The sequence below is a fragment of the Lepidochelys olivacea genome, assembly GCF_965140295.1.
Source record: "Lepidochelys olivacea isolate rLepOli2 genome assembly, chromosome: 18".
NCBI classification, from domain to species: Eukaryota; Metazoa; Chordata; order Testudines; family Cheloniidae; genus Lepidochelys; species Lepidochelys olivacea.
The window spans coordinates 13,981,828-14,001,014 of record NC_140428.1 but is presented as its reverse complement, the minus strand read 5'-3'; the positions used below and the strand labels follow the sequence as shown (position 1 = coordinate 14,001,014).

The 19,187-nt window shown below is 54.4% G+C and overlaps 1 protein-coding gene across 7 annotated transcripts in view; it reads right to left on the bottom strand.

The window, feature by feature from the left end:
• Window positions 1–19,187, bottom strand: part of ARHGEF10L (Rho guanine nucleotide exchange factor 10 like) — a 157,434-nt gene that overhangs the window by 19,630 nt on the left and 118,617 nt on the right. For all 7 annotated transcript variants that reach the window (XM_084651560.1, XM_084651558.1, XM_084651561.1 and 4 more), the window contains one exon: window positions 11,761–11,906. In XM_084651560.1, the coding sequence (XP_084507686.1) occupies window positions 11,761–11,906 (146 nt within the window). The remainder of the gene's footprint in view (window positions 1–11,760; window positions 11,907–19,187) is intronic.

Here is a 19,187-nt window from a genome sequence, read left to right as displayed (position 1 = left end):
TGGCAATGGAAAGTCAGTTGGGGCTTTTCAAAATGTTACCCTTAGTTTTGTGGGGTACAAATGGAGAGAATACTTCCTTTCTCGGTCTTGCCTCCTTCAACAGTCAGCCCTTTGGGGCAGGGACTATCTCTTGTAGTGCATACAGGTAGCATCCAGGTTTTAGGGTTTCATCTGGCCACCTGCAGGTGTCAGGAAGAGATCCTCCCCAATGTATTCTGGGAAGTTTTTTTTTTAAATTTCCTTCCTCTGCAGTACCAGGGATGGCCATGGCTGGAGATGGGACATTGGGAGGATGGGCCAGGACTCTGAGGGGGCATGGAGCATGCTGTGTGGATCTTGTTCACTTTGGTCTAATTTCCATTGTTGAGTTTTGTGAGAGCTCTGGGTGGTGGTGATGATATGATATGATATATGATATACAGAAGGTCAGACTCGAACTAGTGGTTCCTTCTGGCCTTGGACTCGATGACCACGAACAAGGTTCTGATCTCAGCTGGGACCTCGAGGTCGTGTTATACTGCAGAGCGTATTTTCTGGGAATGACAGAGGCAGCGCCAGGACTTCCAGCTGCGGCGCTGCCCATACCCCAGCGAGCGTTTGCAGCCCACGGACTGTGGGGGTAACGGAGGGTAGAAACATTAAGGCCGGTGGCTGGATCAGATCAGAGAGTTTCCCAACGTGACTTTATGGACTTCAACTCTCAAGCTTTGTCTTAACTTTTTTTTTAAATTTAGGTTTTCAAATTTGACATTTTGCATGAAAAGAAACCAGCTCTTATTAGAATAACGAACTACAATGGATTTTCCCCTCATTCGTTCCATTTAATTCATTTCTTCTTCTGTCCAGTTATGGAACTCAACATAGCATCTCCTCTCGTCTCCCCTGTGAGAGAACCCTCCGCATTTTCTAATGCCTCCATCACCTGGAACACATGTTCTTATTAACCATAGATTTAAATATCTCCTCCAGTCTGTCCCTAGTGGAGGAGAGGTCCAAGGCGGTTGAAGTGGGATTGTCTCCTCATAGGCTTCTTCCCACAAAACACCCACATTGGGGTTTTTACTAGAAACGTTCTAAAAAACAAGGAGCAGGTAGATGATCATTCCAACTCCAGCCATATAGAAGCTAAGCTTGGAATGAACAACCCAAGGTGCACCATGGTCTCCAAAGAAGAAGTTGGTTGAGGTGGCTACTGCATATTTATTTGTGCAGGAAAATTAATCCCTTGGGTGATTATTAATTAACTGGATTCCAGCAGCACCTAGAGGCTCCAGTGGAGATCAACACCTGATTAGGTTGGTACTATACAGATACATAGTAAGGGACAGTCTGTGCCTAGCAGAGCTTGCAATCTGAATAGACCAGGCAGATGAAGGATGGGTTGTCACAGCTGAGCCACAGTGAGATTATGTAACATGCCCTAAGTCATGCAGAAAGGGGAATTACAGCTGTGCTCCCCAGGGCCTTAACCCCAAGCCTATGCTGCCTCACGGCCTCCTCAGCTGTACTGTCCACATGATGAACTCTGGGATGGCGAAAAGAACCATTCTCTGGAAGGCAAAATCCACTTCACTCACAGGTGGTGGTTTGAGGATGCTGGCTATCGACACAGGCTGGGACAATTCTAATGGTAATTGCCAGGAAGTCGTTTGACCTTCCTTTTTCTTCCTTTCTGATGGCTTTTTCAAAGACGCGCACACACACACCTTCCTAAAGGATAGAGTTCACGATTGCCTGAGGCAGGATTCAGCTGGACCTAGTCAAGGCTCAAGAAGCAAAAAAACCCCAACAGTACTTGGCTCATTACTCTTTCCATCCAGCCAAGGATCTCAATGGGCTTTGTAAACGTACATGATTCAATTATGACCCCCTACAAGGAAACAGAGGCACCACAGAGCAGTTCAGTGACTGACCCATGCAACTCTGCAGCAGAGACAGAAATAGAACCCAGGTTTAAATGCGAGGCATGTACCTTCGTCACGAGATTGGCCTCACTTTCCCCCAGATGACCGAGGGAAAAACCTAAGCTGTCACAGTCTGTTGTTCCGGTGCCTGGATTGGGTTTTCAAGTCACATTGACGAGTGTAATGCATGAATTGCTAGTAAAGAGAGGCCTGCTTTTCGGAGGTGCGAGCACCTGCAGCTTCAACTAAAACCAACAGGAGCAATGGGTCCTCAGCATCTCTTGGACATCAGGAGCCTAGATACCATGGTGATGGGTGGGTTATGGGTAAAGGAGGAAGTATGGTTGCATGACTAATGCATTAGCCTGGAACTCAGAAGATCCAGGCTCAATTCCCTGCTCCACCCCTGCCTTCTTGGGTCACTTTGGGCAACGCACTCTCTTTGCTGCAATTCCTCCATCTGTAAAAGGAGGGTGACAATGCTTCCCCTCCTTGTCTATTTAGGCGGCAAAATCTTCGGGGTAGGGCCTGTCTCTTATTAATGTGTTTGTACAGCGCCTAGCGTGACAGGGACCCAATTTCAGCTGGAGCCAGCCAGGCTACAACACAGTAACAAATGAGTGGTGTTTGCATTCCGGAGGGAGAGCTGCCTACCCAAAGTGACAGAGCAAACCAGGCATGGATTGGGCAAGATTATCACTGAAGCAGAAATTGGGAGCTGGAAAGAGACTCGTTAGGTTACCTCCATCTTGCTCTCAACCAGCATGGGATTTACTTGCCTTGTGGTTTATCATCCAGCACTTTGTCCCATTCATGAAAATACAAGAGCCGATTACACAGAGCTCCATCAAATTCTATTTATACCATGACCAGATGGGGGTTTGCAGAGATGCCATTATACTTCTGGTGGCTCACATTAGTCATAAGAGAAGTAATAATGTGGTTAAGTGACTGTTCAACTGATACGGGGAGGAGGAAGCTGTCAATTCGCAGAGCTAACACAATGCTGTACGTCCCCAAACTGCAGTAGGAGCGTTAATTAATGCAAGGCCGCCCCGGAAGGAAGGTGGGCAGGTGTCATCCACGTTCAGAGATGGGGAAATTAAGAAAGACGTAAGTGGCCTGAGTTCAAGGGGTACTGGGTACACAGCTTCAGTGGGAGCTGCAGACACTCAGCACCTCAAAGTCAGCCAAGTCACTGATGACCTAAGGCCACCCAACGAATCCGTGGCAGACCTCGGGTGAGAACTCATCATTCCACCCAGGCCAGCACTCGCTCCTGTAGATGACAGTGCTTGTGTAAGACTGGGGAGGTGATACAGACTAGTCTGCAACCCCAAAATCTTCCTCAGAGTTGCTGCTTCCCACAATAAAATCCCCCATCCTGTATCTGTGGCCGACGTTCTTTGTTCCCAGATGTATACATTGACATTTAGCCATGCTAACACATATTAATTCCTGGCCCCCCACTTATCAAACAATCCATATCAGTGACCTGCCCCCTTCATTATTTAGCACTCCAATGCGTGCGTGTCGTCTGCAAACTTTATCAGTGATTATTTTGTTTTCTTCCAGGTCATTGATAGAAATATTCAATTGCATAAGGCCAAGAACTGATCCCTGCAGGGTCCCATGAGAAACATCCCATTCGATGATGATTTCATTTTAAGACCCAACTAGTTAGCCACAGAATGTCTGGCAATCCATTGGTCCAATTTCAGTTTCCAGCTGTCTCCCTTAATTTGTTATTTTCATTAAGAACGAACTGAGAGAATGGAGAAAAGGACTTAGTGGAGGAAAGCGACACCCCTGATATCCTGCACTCCAGAGCCCTGAATGTTGGAGCGCTGCCCTTTTGGCAGCTTTGCAGCCTTCCTAAAACTTTGTTAATTTCCCAGCCCACATGCCAATTTGCATAGCATTACCCAGCATGCCCCACACAGAGACTTTTTTTCTTTTCCACAAAAGGTCCCAAATGGCTCATGGCATAAATAAGATAGGACAGAAAAAACCCAATACAGCCCCACAATGCATTCTTCATCCCCGGCCCCATTGTTATGACAGTTTTACAGCAGCTAATACATGCAAACTAAGTTTGTGCACTAAATGTGAAATTTAAGGGTGGGAGAAAAGACTATTCAGCACTCCCTCCTTAGACCAAGCAACAAGGAGATCTTTTGCCTTGGCTCCCATCTCATCCTGGGTAGTGAGAGGCATTGTTAGCTCTGGGGTCAAAGGCCAGCTAGCCAACAGTACCAGGCACTGCTACACGGTAATTGCCGGAGCTGTAGGAAGGTAATTCAAGCAGGACAGCGAAAGGCAGGTTAGCTTCAGCCCTATCACGGCATTGCCAGCCCCATAAACTCGGCGTGGTCTTAAAATCCCCCTCTCCTCTTCCCCTATGATATCACATCCAGGTTCTTGTTATGGCCAGCTGCTTTAGAGGAGCCCTTCGTGCAAAGTCATCCCTCAACTTGCTCTCTGCTAACTATGCCAGCCCCAACCACCAGGTTTGTCTGTTTTATCCGTAACAAACTGCATGTTTCCTCCCAGGCTGGCTTGGTCTATAAGACCACGACTCTCTCCCCAAGACACTTCTGCTGCGATGCCTACAAGAAAGCCAGATAACGAAGGCTACATGGGGCGGGTGCCTGTGTCAATCTCTCTGTTATACAGACACACCGACGCAGGGCCTCAGCTGGTGGAATTTGCTACAACTTCAGTGACCTTCCTGGAATAGCAGCAGCTTACGCCGCCCTCCCTCGCAAGTTGTCACGTATTTCGGACCATCACGCTATGCCCATTGTTAGCTTACGTCGCTGAGAACTCACCGCTACCCTCATCCTTCCCCGTGTGGTTTGTCCGTCTTTTGTCGCATCTTGTCTTCATATCTGATGAGATCTTCCGGGGAGGGACCCTGTCACTTACGCGCACAATGGAGCCCTGATCCTCTCTCTCGGGGTTTTATACTGCTGCCCGTCGCCACGGTATCCGAGCCCCTACCGCGTAACCCAGCACAAACGGTAACACACAGTAACCTCCTCGCCAGACCCCCGACACTCTCCTCCCAAACGTCAGAGCTGTACAGAACACCACTGCTAGAAATCATCTTCCCTCCTCAGGCTTAGGGCCATGTCACCCTCCTCAAGCTGTTCACTGGTCTCCCGCTGGCTGCATTAAGCCTAGGTCACAGTCTACTCCTCACACTGCCTCATATCCATGGCCTTGACAAGGCTCAGTGGCTCCGGCCACTTCCCTTCTCCATACAGGAAGGGTGTTTGGGGATTTCCGCTCTGATGAAGAGCCCCGGCGGGGGCTAGTGGGAGACCTGCCAGAGATCATTTGGGGATCCAGACCCACTCAGAAGCCTCCTGCACCCCGCTGAGGTGCCCAGGCAGAGGTGTGAAGCAGGGGGCACTGCCAGTCTGGATCGAGGCATATGGGCGGGGCTGTGTGCGTGGCCTGGCAATGGGTGCTGCCGGCCAGAACTGTCACGCATTGCCGGAGCTGGGTGCAGAAAAGCTTGCTTACATGTAGGGACGCAGTCCCCCTTCAGCGTAAAAGCCAACACCTTCCGGCATTGATTCAGGGGAGTTAGCAAGGAGAAGCCATGGCTGGAGGAGGGAACTGTGCGACCCTGAATCTGCCTGGCCTTGGGGCTGGTCAGGCATATGAAGGGAAAGAGGCAGAATCAGATGTGATGGGGGGCGACGTGGGGAAGGGAAGTTACTTGTGACACACAAACACACGTCTGACAGCAAAAAGCATCTCCGGCGAACAGCGCGGATAATTCTACCCAGCCTTCGACCCGGGCTGCCGCACGCTGGGAAGCGCCACAATTACAGGTAATAAGCACCCCCGGGCCGCCCTCTGTCTCCCTTGAGAAGAGTTCCCCACCCCCACCTCCCTGCTCACTCCGCCCCAGCCCAGGGAGGGGTAACGGCTGGCGAGACGGAGCGTGTGTGATGCCCGCGGGGACGGTCATTAGCTGTAGCCAGAGGGCTGCGCTGTGGAACGAAGTCCATTTCCTGTTCAGTTCCCAGCAGGAGCGGCAGGCTATTAAATATGGATCGAGCTCACCTCGTTCCCGCACGGAATGGAAATGGGCTGCTGGATGCGGAAGGCCAGCTCTCCCCGTACCGTGCACGCCTCCCTGCAACTTCTCCATTTCAACTGGGCTGTCGACGTGCGGGTCTTAGTCTCTGCTTCCCCGCCCCCACCGACTGCAGCTCACCGACCCCCAGCAATCTCTGGCTCGGTGTAAAATGCAGGCTAAAGGTGGTATTGATCCCTTTTCAAAGCCGCTAGCACATTGCTGGTCTTAAATGACAAGAGCAAAAAGGCCGGGGCTGCAGCTTGCCCTGCCGGGGCGGCGGAGAAGGGGTTATACAGTTGCGGAGGCAAGGCTGACAGCTCAGACCGTAGCTGGAACACAGTGACTCGGCCCTAGGGGCCGGATCCTCAGCTGGGGATGTGGCCCATTGACACTGATCTACACCAGCTGGGGATGAGAGGCTAGATTCTTTTCTTCCAGCCAGGGCTGGCACCATGGAGAATAGAGGAAGCAGGGTCTGGCGGATAAGACCCGAGCTGAATTTCAGGACAGTCCGGCCTGTAGCTGCATCACCTCAGACAAATCAGTTGGCCTCTCTGCCTTAGGCTACGTCTACACCTCCACTTATGTGGGTAGAACATGTGTTTATCAGGGGCGTGAATCAGCCACCCCCAGAGTGACGTTAAGTTACTCCGAGCTAAGCGCTGGTGTGGACAGCGCTACGTTGGTGGGAGGTGCTGCTGCCGGTGATGGGGGCTAATTAAGCAAACGGGCCCCGTCGGCGTAGAGCGCCCACACGAGGCAGCTCACAGCAGTGCAGCCGCATCGATACAGCTGCGCTACTGGAAGGTCTCTAGCGCACCAGAGCGTCCCCCGCTGTACAATTGCAATACCCCCTCTCCTCAGCATTGTGGGGGTTAAAGTGCATTCCTCCTCAGAAACGGGACTAGAAGCACGAACACCTCAGGCTCCTCTCTTATCTCCAAGGCCCCGAGCTCCAATTTACAAGTTTAAACAGAGACAGGAGTGGGGATTGGGGGGTGGGGGTTCAAAGTGTGGACCCTACAAACCCCACCTGGCACTAGGGAGTCTCCAGCTCTCCCGTCCTCCCCAGCAACCAGGGCCAGGAGGCCAAAATTATTCCTTTGATGGTAGCTGGGCAACCCCCATGGGTGGGTTTGCACAGGTGTACCTGAGTGGCCCTTCAAGAGGAAGAAAGAAGGAAGGAACAGGCTGCAGTCCCCTCTCCCAGAGCCAGGCTGGCTCCTTAGGGGCTCATGAGAGCCTTACCCGGGCCACCAGCCTGAGCGGATGCGACCGATTCCGCCCCACGGACCCGCTGCCGCGCAGTCATGTGACGGGGTGCTCGCGATCCGGCGGTCAGCAGCTCAGAACCCAGGCACGTCAGGTCCGGCGCCCGAGTTCAAGTGGGCGGCGCAAAGCTCTCTACGGGAGAAAAGGTCTTACAGCAGCTGGAGAGAGGCACGTGCTGCAGGGGAACCTGCGCTCCAACGCAGAGAGGCGGGAAAACAATAAAAAGCCCCTTCACGATGCCGCCCAGCCCATCGTCAGCTGGAAGCTTGTTCTGCTCGACTAACAAGCTGCAGCCACACAGCTCATCGGGCAGGAGGGATCTAGCCTAGGGCAGCCTGGCTCCCACTGCAGAGGGCCTGACCCATGCACGTGCCCCAGCGCGGACTCCACCTGACCCTGAACAGCCCCTCGCTGGTGGAGCGTCGCCAGCAGCTCCCACTGAGAGCATGCACAGGCCAGGCGAGGGACAGAAACGCCAGCCGGCCAAACCCAAGCTCCGGCTGCCCGAACCACGCCCAGCAGGAAGCCTCTTGAGCGGCCTTAAATGCTTCTTTGTCCCCTAAGCTTGGGGCACATAAAATCTCAGGGCCTGGGTTCCAGCTTGGCTCAGAGTGGAGCCCAGTGTCACCTCGCCAGGGGGCACGTGGGGTGCTGCCAGCTACGCCATCTTTAGCATCTGAGACTTGAGTCTGCGGCATGGCTAAGGGGTCCCGCAAAGTTAGCCTGGCAGTACCAGCCGTGGGAGGCTGGGGCGTGGTGTGCCATGAGCTCTGGGGCATGGGCAATGTTTGAGAGCTCCCCTCCCACACACGGCCTGGCACTTACTGGGCACTGGAGAGTCTTACGGGGGCTGCCGCATTTGTATTTAACCATTTCAGAGCCAGAAAGAGCAACAGACTATAAAAGCCTATTTTAAAGCCTCCGCTTCTCCTGCACACCCACTCCCCAACTCAGCAGGACCTCTGAATCCCTTCTAGCGAGCCCACTGCACCCTGAACTCAGCACCCGGCTCAGGACTGCAGTCTGCAGTCCCTTGAGCCTGGCGTTTAGTACCTTCAGACTGACCTGGACGAGCGTCACCTTCACGTGGGCTTTTATAATCCCCTCCGCTAGGGCTTTCCAAGGACGTGGTCTTTGTTAAACCCACGCTCCATCAGAACAGGCCTTTACTGGAGCTAAAGGAGATCTCCTTCAACCACTTGTAGTAGTAGATCCCTTATCCTCTCTGTGGGCTAAGCTACTACAGTTATCTGTAGTATGGAAATGCCCAGAGACCAGCCAAGAATAGGACCCCTTTTGTCTGGCATTCTACAAACAGCGCAAGACAGCTCCCGGGGGGCAACCCCACTCACTGCCAGTGGGTTAGATGCCACCCCTGCCTTTGGGTTTGCCAAGCCAAGCTTCTGACCATCTCTTGCCACTATGACCTGTGGAATCACTGGAACATGAGGGTGCCACGCCCATTTGCACAGACAAGTCAGGGCCAGCCGATCTGTCCCATTCAACCAACAAATGGTTAACTTGGTCCAGCCAGGGAGCTGGCGGGCAGGGGAGGCCAGTTAACGAACAGCGCGCCCCAGCGCTCTAATAGAAGTGAGAATGCTCCCCTCCCATACCCGCGCCGCACGCCAAGGGACATTTCCAATCAAATCACAGCCCATTAGGCATGAGACGGCAGAGAGGCCGGGGCACACGCAGCCTGGAAGCAGCCCATCTCCATCATAGCATGGGAGTGCGCTGAGGAAGGCGGTGGCCGGTCAGAGTGCGGGGAGTGCTCAGCTGAGAAATGCACCGTCGTCAGAGGCCTGCTATTAGACAGCGTGGGAGCGGGCCTGGGATGGAGGCCCTGGAAATGCCCAGAGAACGCCTCCAGCCACCGCAGCTTGTGCACAGCGACAGCGGCAGGCAGTGGCCAGGCAGGGCACTGCCTGCAAATCCTGCCTTGGTCTTTCACAGGTGAGGCAAGCTGGAGCTGGCTGAGCCAGTCACAGAAAGGGTTCTCTGCAGTCTTTCAGGGGGCTGGCTCGGCTTCTGGGCATAGGGGAAGGGCTGCCCCCGTCTCCAGGAGCCCAGCCAGTCACTGCAGACGCACTGCGGGCTTGTCTACACTTGAAACACTACAGCAGTACAGGGTCATCATTGTGGACACTGCCTAATGCCGATGGGAGGGCTTCTCCCGTTGCTGTAGTTAATCCACCACCCCGAGAGGTGGTAGCCAGGTTGACGGAAGAATTCTTCCATCTGCCCAGCATTGTCTATGCGGGGACTCAGGTCAGCTTACTTACGTCGCTCAGGGGCGTGGCTTTTTCACACCCCTGAGCAATGCAGCTGGGTTGATGGCCAGACCCATGGGTCTGTCTGCACTACAGTTGGGAAGTATGACTGCAGCATGTGTAGACGGAGCCAAACTAGCCTTAACCGAACTCACTCCAACAAGAAGAGCAGTAAAACCATGCCAGCATGGGCTGTACCAGCTGCCTGGGTCCCAGAGTAGGTACAGTCCAGAGTAGGTGTCCAGTTTTGGGCCCCACACTACAAGAAGGATGTGGAAAAATTGGAAAACGTCCAGCAGAGGGCAACAAAAATGATTAGGGGGCTGGAGCACGATTTATGAGGAGAGGCTGAGGGAACTGGGATTATTTAGTTTGCAGAAGAGAAGAGTGACGGGGGATTTGATAGCTGCTTTCAACTACCTGAAAGGAGATTCCAAAGAGGATGGATCTAGACTGTTCTCAGTGGTGGCAGATGACAGAACGAGGAGTAATGGTCTCAAGTTGCAGTGGGGGAGGTTTAGGCTGGATATTAGAAAAAGCTTTTTCACTAGGAGGGTGGTGAAACACTGGAATGGGTTCCCTAGGGAGGCGGAGGAATCTCCATCCTTAGAGGTTTTTAAGGTCCGGCTTGACCAAGCCCTGGCTGGGATGATTTCGTTGGGGACTGGTCCTGCTTTGAGCCGGGAGTGCGACTAGATACCTCCTGAGGTCCCTTCCAACCCTGAGATTCTATGATTCTATCCACACAGCAAGCCCAGCCTGCCGCAGCGTCAAAGCAGCTGTTATTTGAAGTTCGCTAGCTTGAGCTCAGGTCTGTAGACGCACCTGGAGGCACTCGCGGAGTGGCCTCTGGCTGAAGCCTGGGGCCCTGCCGGCTGGCTCCTGAGGGAGTGGACTCAGCAGAGCTCAGCCTGTCCCGGCTGGCAGAGCATCTGGGACGATGTAGGAGGGCTTAGCCAATCTCCCTGGGTGCAGGAGACCCTGGGTGCACTGGGGAGGATCTGAACTGCCAACAGCCACCCCCCAAAAGCATTCCAGATACTTTAGCCAGGCCTCATGTCATGCTGCCAACTTCCCTGCTCTCTCCAGGCTTCTGCCAACCCACCCTCCTGCAGCTGGTCCTCACCCACCACACTCCTCCTGGAGCAGCTCCATCCTCAGGCTCCTCCCTACGTAGCTCTGGTGCTGTCTTCACCCACCCCCACAGCGTCACACGCTGCCTCAACCCACCCGGGCCCCCAGTGTCGCGCTGGGCGCCTGGCCACTACTGAGCACCCAGCATGCCTGCCCCAGACACCTTGCCGGGGGCTGCTTCTTCCTCCCCATCCCCCCCCACCAGCAACAGCTGCACTCCCCTTTCCGCTTCCCCAGGCCAGCGCTTCTGGCAGTTCCCTTCCTCCCCCCACGTCCAGTCACCCTCCAGACGCATCTGAAGCCAGGGGTCAGAGGGACCTCATGGGTGAGCAGGAGCACTGAAAGCATGAAGCTCCGCCCGGCCGCACGCTCCCATGGGTTCTGTGCCCGCTGCCCCAGTGCCGTTCCCGTGCTGCTCAGAGCCCCACCTGAGGGGCGCACAGCCAGGCTGCCCCAGGCACCGGCCTCTTCCTTTGCAATCGTTCCGGCCTTCACGCCGCAGGGCACCAAAGCAAGTAGGGAGCAAGCCTGAGGCAAAGGACTCCTGGAAGAGCGTGCAGGGGTAGGCCGGGCTCGCTCCAGAGCGGCTGGCCTGAACACTTGCCAGCGCTAAGGATGAGACGGCACTGGGGCTGCGTGGGCTGGTGGGGCTAAAACCACAGTGACCCCAAGGAGTGAGAGTGAAGAGAGGCTCACCCCAGCATGTTCAGCCATCACACGATACTCTTATCTCCCCTCCCCTGGCTGCTCGCAGGGTGCAAGCAAAGCTCACCCCATCCCAGCCACCTTCCGCATCTTACAGCCTGAGCAATCTGTGAGCAGCCACGCAGAGAGCACAGGCCAGAAACTCCCTGGGACGCTCCGCACAGATGCAGGAGTGGGGAGAGGAGTTGACAGCAGGTCAGAGTAGCCCCAATAGGAGCCTAGTCCAGGCCTCATCTGGGCCACCTGGTCAGTCACCCGACATGTCGTTCGAGGAGCTGTGGGGAGGGCAGAAAGGAAGGAATCCCCACCCTGAAGGAGGTTGGAAACCTGGCACCCAGCCTTGCACACGGCACAGGGCACTGAACCACGGAGGTACCTGAGCCTGCAGGCTGGCAGCATCCAGCACGGTGACCTGGTTGGCACAGCTGGCCCACACGGTGTCATCCAGCGTCAGCAGGGTTCGCACCGGTCCGGTCCCCACCTCCAGACAAGTGGGCTGCGCCTCGAGATCCCACAGCCCCCCTGCAGAAAACGAAAGGAGAGCAAAATCACAGACTGCTCACAACAGACCAGAGGAGGAAAGGCAGCTTGGAGCCGGATCTCGGCCCCCCCACGCCCCAGTCTAGGGCTTTACCCTCAGGAGTCTCCGATGAGACACTGGTCCCCAGCTGAAACCCAGACCGGGGCATCTCATGCTACAACCTCAGCGGAGCCACATTTCAATGAACAGATGGAGCCCCCCTCTTGCGCCATCCCTCCCTCCGTTCACCAGCTCACCACTCCCTGGGACACCTGCAGCCGTTATTCCCGTGCAACAGTAATAGCAGGAAAATATGTCGCTGCCGACAGCTTCTTCCAGGGAGCGTTAGCTGCTGAAAGTGGGCAGGATCCGCCCAAGGCTCCCCACAGAGCCCAGGCCAGGCCTCCATGCACCTGAGTTTGGAAGGCTCTGGCCTCACACCAGGCCCTCCCCAGCACATCATCGGGGCTGGAGGTGGAGGAGAGGAGCTGGCCTGCAACAGGAATTCGGGTGGCTGGCTCAGCAGGACTGCAATGTCTCTTTCCCTTACGAATCAAGTCTCACCTGATGTCTCCACATTGTGAACGCGGCTGCAGGAAAACAAGCACAGTTCTCTTCCCTGCAGCCCTGACAGCATGCACGGTCTATTTATAACCAAGCTGCCAGGTGCGGGCAAGGGGGGGATGGCGTGGGACTGCTTGCACAGGGAACACAAAATACTGGGGAGGATAGAGCAAACGCCGTCTTTTCCAGCCAGCAGCTGCTCCCTTGCCACTCTCCCTGAACTTGGGCAGCAGCCTCTAGGGGACTAATTAACTCCCTTTCCTCTGCCATCGCACGGGCATGGAGAACAGATCGTGGGGCAGGCTGAGCCAGGTGGCAGAACTTGGCTGGCTTGCGGCCTCCTTCGCAGAGCGTCCTGGTGCGGGGAACGGACTGTTCCTCGCACAAGACCCTGTCATGTTCCCCCCTTTGCTGTGATTATTCCAGCCTTGCAGCCCTTCCCAACTGCTACCTGGATCCCTTTGTTAAACGGATCCAAGGAACAAGGTGGGGGTGTCTCAGATGGAACAGGAGGGAGGGGGGCTTGCAGAGGCTGGACACGGGGGGTGCGAGGGCAGGAGGGTTTCTAAAACAGCACAGATCACACGCACGACATTAGGAGGAACTGAACTGCCTTGGCTCTTTCATCAGGGCATCCCGCGGCGCCAATTTCCCCACAAAAGGCGCGGCGGGAACGACCTTTCCCACCCCTCGCATTTCCTGAGCATCGGCCCCTGCTGCAGGTTGACCCCTCTTGGCACCTGCCTGACGCGAGCCATGAAAGGATCCCTTTGCTGCCCGACTCCCGACCCGCAGCGCACGCGACTCTACAAACGGCTGAAAGAGACGGAGGCGGCGGCATCTCTTCAGGGAAACGGGGACGTTCAGGAAGCTCCAATTAAAGCGACGTGAGGTTACGGATTAAACCAGGGACTTGAGACGAAAAGAGACAGGATGCCACCAATGGCGTGTGGTGCAGGGCAGGGAATCGGGGCAGATCAGTCGCCCGCTGCCTTCTGGGGGGTTCTCACTGTGGTGCCGAGCTGGGACAGACACCCCTCCTGCGGCAGGGCACACATCAGCCTCTCAGGTCAGGTCACCTGGTCTGATCTCCTGTACACTGCAGGCCAAAGAACCATCCCCACCCACTCTAACAGGGTCAAGAAGGAACTTTACCCAGCCCCCCACGGGTAGGTTATTCCTCAACTCCCAATTTCAAGGTGTCTCGCACCTTCCTTGCTTCTGGTGTTGGCCACCATCAGAGACAGGACCTGGGCTAGATGGGCCCCTGTCTGACCCAGCCTGGCCATTCCTATGATCCAACCAGCGTACACGAGTAAGCTTTTCTCCTGTGAGTCAGTGGGTCTATTTGAGGAAGTGTGGGCAAGTCGCTTGAGCGCCGGGCAGTTTGTTCTGCTGAGTTTGGTGAGGTATTTTCTTTTAAAGCCTCAAACGCTCCCAGAAGGGGGTGGGCTATAGAAGGGATCTGGCCATGGCTGCATCCCGAACGCAGAAGCTGAAGCATCCACAGCAGAAGACCCTCCCACTTGCGGTAAAGGAGTAACTGTTGGCCGTGTGGCCAGCAGGCTGTGACAGGTGCTGCGGGTGGTCAGGAGCGGGAGACCTGGTAACACCAACCAACCGCGTGTGTTTTATACACAGAATTTGACAGTTCCCAGTTCCAGAGAGATCTGAAAAGCAGCTGCCCTAAGGACTGAGACAGAGTTGGCCCCTCAGAGCCCTAGGCTTCGAGGAAGTTTGGGCAATTCAGCTCCACACCCAGTCTGGAAGAACCATTCCCCGCTCAATGCCCGTTGCTTCTCTGGACTCAAAGGGGAAGGGCTGCAAGTCTGGGGAGGACACACTGTGTTCTTCAGACAAACCAAAGAGGTTGAATCCCTGCTTTAAGCCCCAAGCTGAACTCAACCCGAAGTATGAAACCACGAACTAGCACATCCACAGTGCTATGGCAGAGAGTCCAGGCGGGATGTTTCCAGCTCAGGTTCCTCAGCACCTTTGGGACATTTCCACCAGATCATTTTTATTCACTAAATCTCTCCCCTCTTCAAGCATACAATTTGCTTCTCCCCAACTGTCATTGACAATAACTCTCCGCCCACAGCTCAATCAGGAGAATTTTCTCACATTTGACACCTTAAAACTCTCACCATTTTGATTAGACCCAGGTCACGTCGTATGGTTCATTCCCTGACTGGATACGCTTCGCTTCTAGTCAGGTTCCTCATACAGTCACTTCTGCAAAGGTTCACAGCTTTTCCTGCCCGGAAGGAACCACTAACAGCATCCAGCATTCATAGCCCAGGCCTGCCCAGAATCTCATAGAAATGTAGGCGGGAGGCCAGCCCCCTTTGCTGAGGAAAGGCCAAGAACCAAATAAACGTAGACCAGCCCTGACAGGCGTTTGTCCAACTGGTTCTTAAAAACCTCCCTTGGAAATCTATTCCAGAGCTTAACTATCCTTATAATTGGAAAGTTTTTCCTGACATCTCACCTAAATCTCTCTCATTGCCGACTAAGCCCATTACTGTTTGTCCCACCTTCAGTGGACACGGAGAACAATCGATCACCATCCTCTTTAGAACAGCCCTGAACATAGCCCTGAAGACTATTATCAGGTGTCCGCTCCTTCCCCAGTCTTCCTTTCTCAAGACAGCACAGGTCACAGAATTTCACCCTGTAATTCCTCCCGCGAAGGAAATTTTTTCCTGCTATTGAAGTGACACTCCAGAGCCGATTAATTTGTGGCTGAACTACAGAACATCTTTTCAAAAGACATCCAATTTGGATTTAAAGCTTTACAGTGATGAATTCACCACCACCACTTGCTAAGCTGTTTCAATGGCTAATTGTCCGCACTTAAAAATTAGCATCTTATTCCCAAAGTGATTTTTTTTTTAACTGCAAACTATTGGATCTTGTTATGCCTTGATCGGCTACATGAAAGAGCTTCCTAAAGTCAGATCTCTTTTCCCTGGTACCCGTAGTTTATAAGCAAGTCATCCCTTAGCCTTCTCTTTGATAAGATAATGATCTCAATCTATTTAAATCTTTCCCCGTAAGGCCTGTTTTTCAAATCTCAGATGGTCTTTGGAGCTCTCTGAGCCCTTCTGCAATATTCACTTAACATCAGCTGTTCCAGAAAATGAGCGATTTCATTTGAAGGAACAACAGACCTATTACTTTTGGCCTAAGAATCTGCAAGAGAATTTATGGAAATATTTCTTCTTGAATTATTTCCCCAGCCCTCAGCAGGTGCTTCACACCAAAAATCTCTGCAGAAGAACTGAAAATAAGGACTGAAAGCAACCTGGTAATCCACCCTTGTCCATTTCCTGGGTTTGGAAGACCAGAGATGGCATAGATTGGCACAGCTCTACTGACTTCAGGGGCACTACACCGAATTGTGCCAGCTGGGGATCTGGCCCAGAGACTCCTGGGCTCTGAGGTGCAGCCCTGGAAGAAACTACAAATAGTTTTTTAGGGAGCAAAAGCTTGAGATGCTGGCATCCCGCCAAGCAAGAGGAAGGGAGGGTAAACAGATGCATTGCTAATTTCTGCCCTTCTGATCAAGGAGGAGGAATGGGGGAAACGGAACAGAAAGAAACTTAGCAGCTTCTTGAAGGCATTGCATTCACCAACTGGATTCTGCATCACCTCTGCCTCAGAAAGAGCAGCGCAGAAAGCAACCATGGCATGTGTCAAGTAACAGCGCAGTGACGTATTGTCACAACCATGACACCACACGTTTCCCATACAGCTCACAGAGGAGATGCTGATGGGAACACACCAGCTGGGAGAGGAAGGGATCCCCTAACATTCACCAGCCGCTATCAGCAAGAGCATTGGGGTGCCCGGCCCGAGGAGAGAGCCGTTCCGCGGACACTCAACCCAGAGTAGCTCTTACCTCTCTCATCCCTGATTTCTCTGGCTTTCCAGGCAGCCTTACTGGTCTCACTAGGACCCCAAGCCCCTGACACATGCCACCTCCAGCACTGGCAAAGGCAAAGCCCCTTTAGCTCAACTGGAAAAGAAACATTCCCCACACTGCTGCACTCCACCATTGGGAGCCCACACCTAGCGCCACAGCAAGAGACTTCCAAAATCCGAGGGCTGAGAGGGAACCTTTGGTGACGCCCAGGGGTTACTCTTCCGAGCCCAGGCCCTTAGCAGAGCTCCTTTGAGCAGAAGAGGGATCGAGGACTCTGTCGGCTCATGCTGCACGTACACTGGCATCCCGGATTGCATGCTCGCCTTCGGCCAGCGGCTGGGTCCCGAAGCCTTGGGAAGGCTGGACTGCCGAGCTCCACGGTAAAGCCAGAGGACAGGGATCAGCAGAGACCCACCATCCGGGATCATACTGCAGCTCAGGAACTAGCCTCCCTCCTTGTAACTACTAGGTTAGTGCAGCCACGTTCCCTCACACGCGCCTTTCCCTACGGCCCCGCTGCTTTAATCTCTGTCCAGGGAGCTGGTGGATTCAGACCCTGTGCTGTTCGACACGTGCCCTGCCTTCCTCTCAAACGCCCGCCCAAGCACGGCTCTGCCCACGGACTGGGCCGCTGCTGCCATGCGGCCCTGGCCCCTTTCAGGGGACACAGCGGCTTTGTTTAGTTCGTGGAGGGGCAGAGGGACCCCGGCGCATTAAGAACGTCTCTGCACAGACCTGCAGGTTCATTTCGGCTCTTTCCTGCCCTCTAGTGGTAACATGGGGGTATTGCCTAACCTGGTGAATATGGGTCTCGCTCCACACAGCATCATCCTCCCCCATGCCTCCCATGATGCCTTTGGGCTTCTCAGCCCCCTGCCAGTCCTACGTGCCAACCAGCCATCGAGATCCAGCGCCTTCCCTCCAGCACCACTGCTACATGAGGTCTCACTGACCACGTGTGAAAGCCAGATGCAGGACGGAAAGCAGCTCCCCCCGGCCCCCCAACTCTCTAATCTTCAGAGGCTCCAGATGCAGCCTGAACGCTAGCATAAGGCAACACACGCAGCAGTCATTGCCTCATGGAAAGCCTCGGTAACCCCATCCACGGCCAGGTCAGAGTTCCTCGTGGGCCATCACCTCTAGAGGCACCCGGGTGGTGGCCCAGCCAGCCCCAGGCGTATGTAGTGAGCCCCCGCTGTGAGCTGGCGTTGGTGAGAGAACATCCGGCATTCAGTCCCAAACCACCGACTTCAACACTTGAGCCACAGGAGTAGCTCCATCCCCTAGCAGCAGCAGTAAACTGTTCTCCTCAAAGTGGGCCTGCCCCTATAGGGGGAATGGGACGGTTCATAGGCACATGGACGCAGCTCTGCTTCATTCCCACTGTCCAACCTTCCCTCAGCGCCTTGGTCCCTACACTAGGAGTGGGAGGGAGAGTCAGTAATTCCAGAAGTCAGGAGCTGAATTTAGCCATGGAAATCCCAGCAGGAATGAAGTCTTGCTGGGCTCATCTACCTGACACCCGGCTCACCTCTGCTGAGAGGCAGGGGGCAACTGAGTGGATCCGACTTTAACAGCATCCCAGAGAAAAGCAGTGCATGAATAATTGAGGCTCACATTAACCGGAAGAGCTGCAGCGGGGGCCTTGTGAATCCACTGCTCTTTGGCTGACCAAGCAGGCAGAGAACTGGGTAAAAGGGGGCACCCGGCGACGGAACAGGGTGGAGACTGCACCCTCACGGTGAAGATGGCGCATCTCCCCAGATATCAGAACCACCCAGTTTCCATCCATACCACGCCTTGCAGTCAGGACCCTCAGGATTCCCACAGACACGGGATTCTTCCTCGTGTGCCAAGGAGAAATCCCCTTCCACGTGGGGTGCACCAAGGTGCGCTTGTGACTGACCTCTGCACACCACAGCCATGGCACCAGGATATCCAGGCTCTCTGCACACCAGTGACCAGAGCACCCTGCCTAGTGCCTGTGGCATAGGCAGATGCCCCAGAGGGCTCCTGGAGACTGGAATCCGGGATCCTCATCTAGTCAAGCCCCTTCAAGCAACGAGACAAGCCGGGCTCTGCCTCTGGAAGTGGGGCCCATGTGAAGTGATGCGGAGCAGCTTCCCACCAGCTGTTGGCTGTACAATGGCTGAGGGCAATGTCTGAATCCAGCTGCCAACCTGGGGGCTAAACACCCCCCCCCCATTTTGACACATCAAGCACCTTTATCTCTGGCTGCTAGATTAGTTGAGGGTGCTCAGTACCTCACAGGACCAGGCCCTCAGCGCAGGCTAAACAGGATGGGAACCACCCACATCTGGAGGGACCTAATGGCACCACATTGGTGGCTCTGAGGTTTATATGGCTGGGCCAGGACAATGGGACGGAGACCTCGAGTTTCCTCCTTGCAGATCCTTCCCGGACATGGGAGACCCGGTGACAGACCCCGGCTAGGGCTGACTGGCCTTGGTCCGCCGTCACTGCGCTTTTCATGGACACAGATTTGTCCTGCCAAGATTTCCCATGGCTTCAGCAGAACATTAAAGAGCAGTGGGAGCCAGAGAGATGAATCTGTAATGAACGACATCGCGAGGGCTCTTGTTTGCTATCCCTGAAAGGCTTCCAGAGGGAATCTGCTCCCTTTAGAAAGTCGAAAAGAGATTATTTTGCAAACCGCCAGCCCTGAGAACTCTGTGCGTATTCCAGAAAACACCCAGCCTGCAGCCTCTAAAGATCCTGCACCTCGGAGAAAATGGAACACGGGCCCCCTCCCTGGAACGCCATGCCTTGG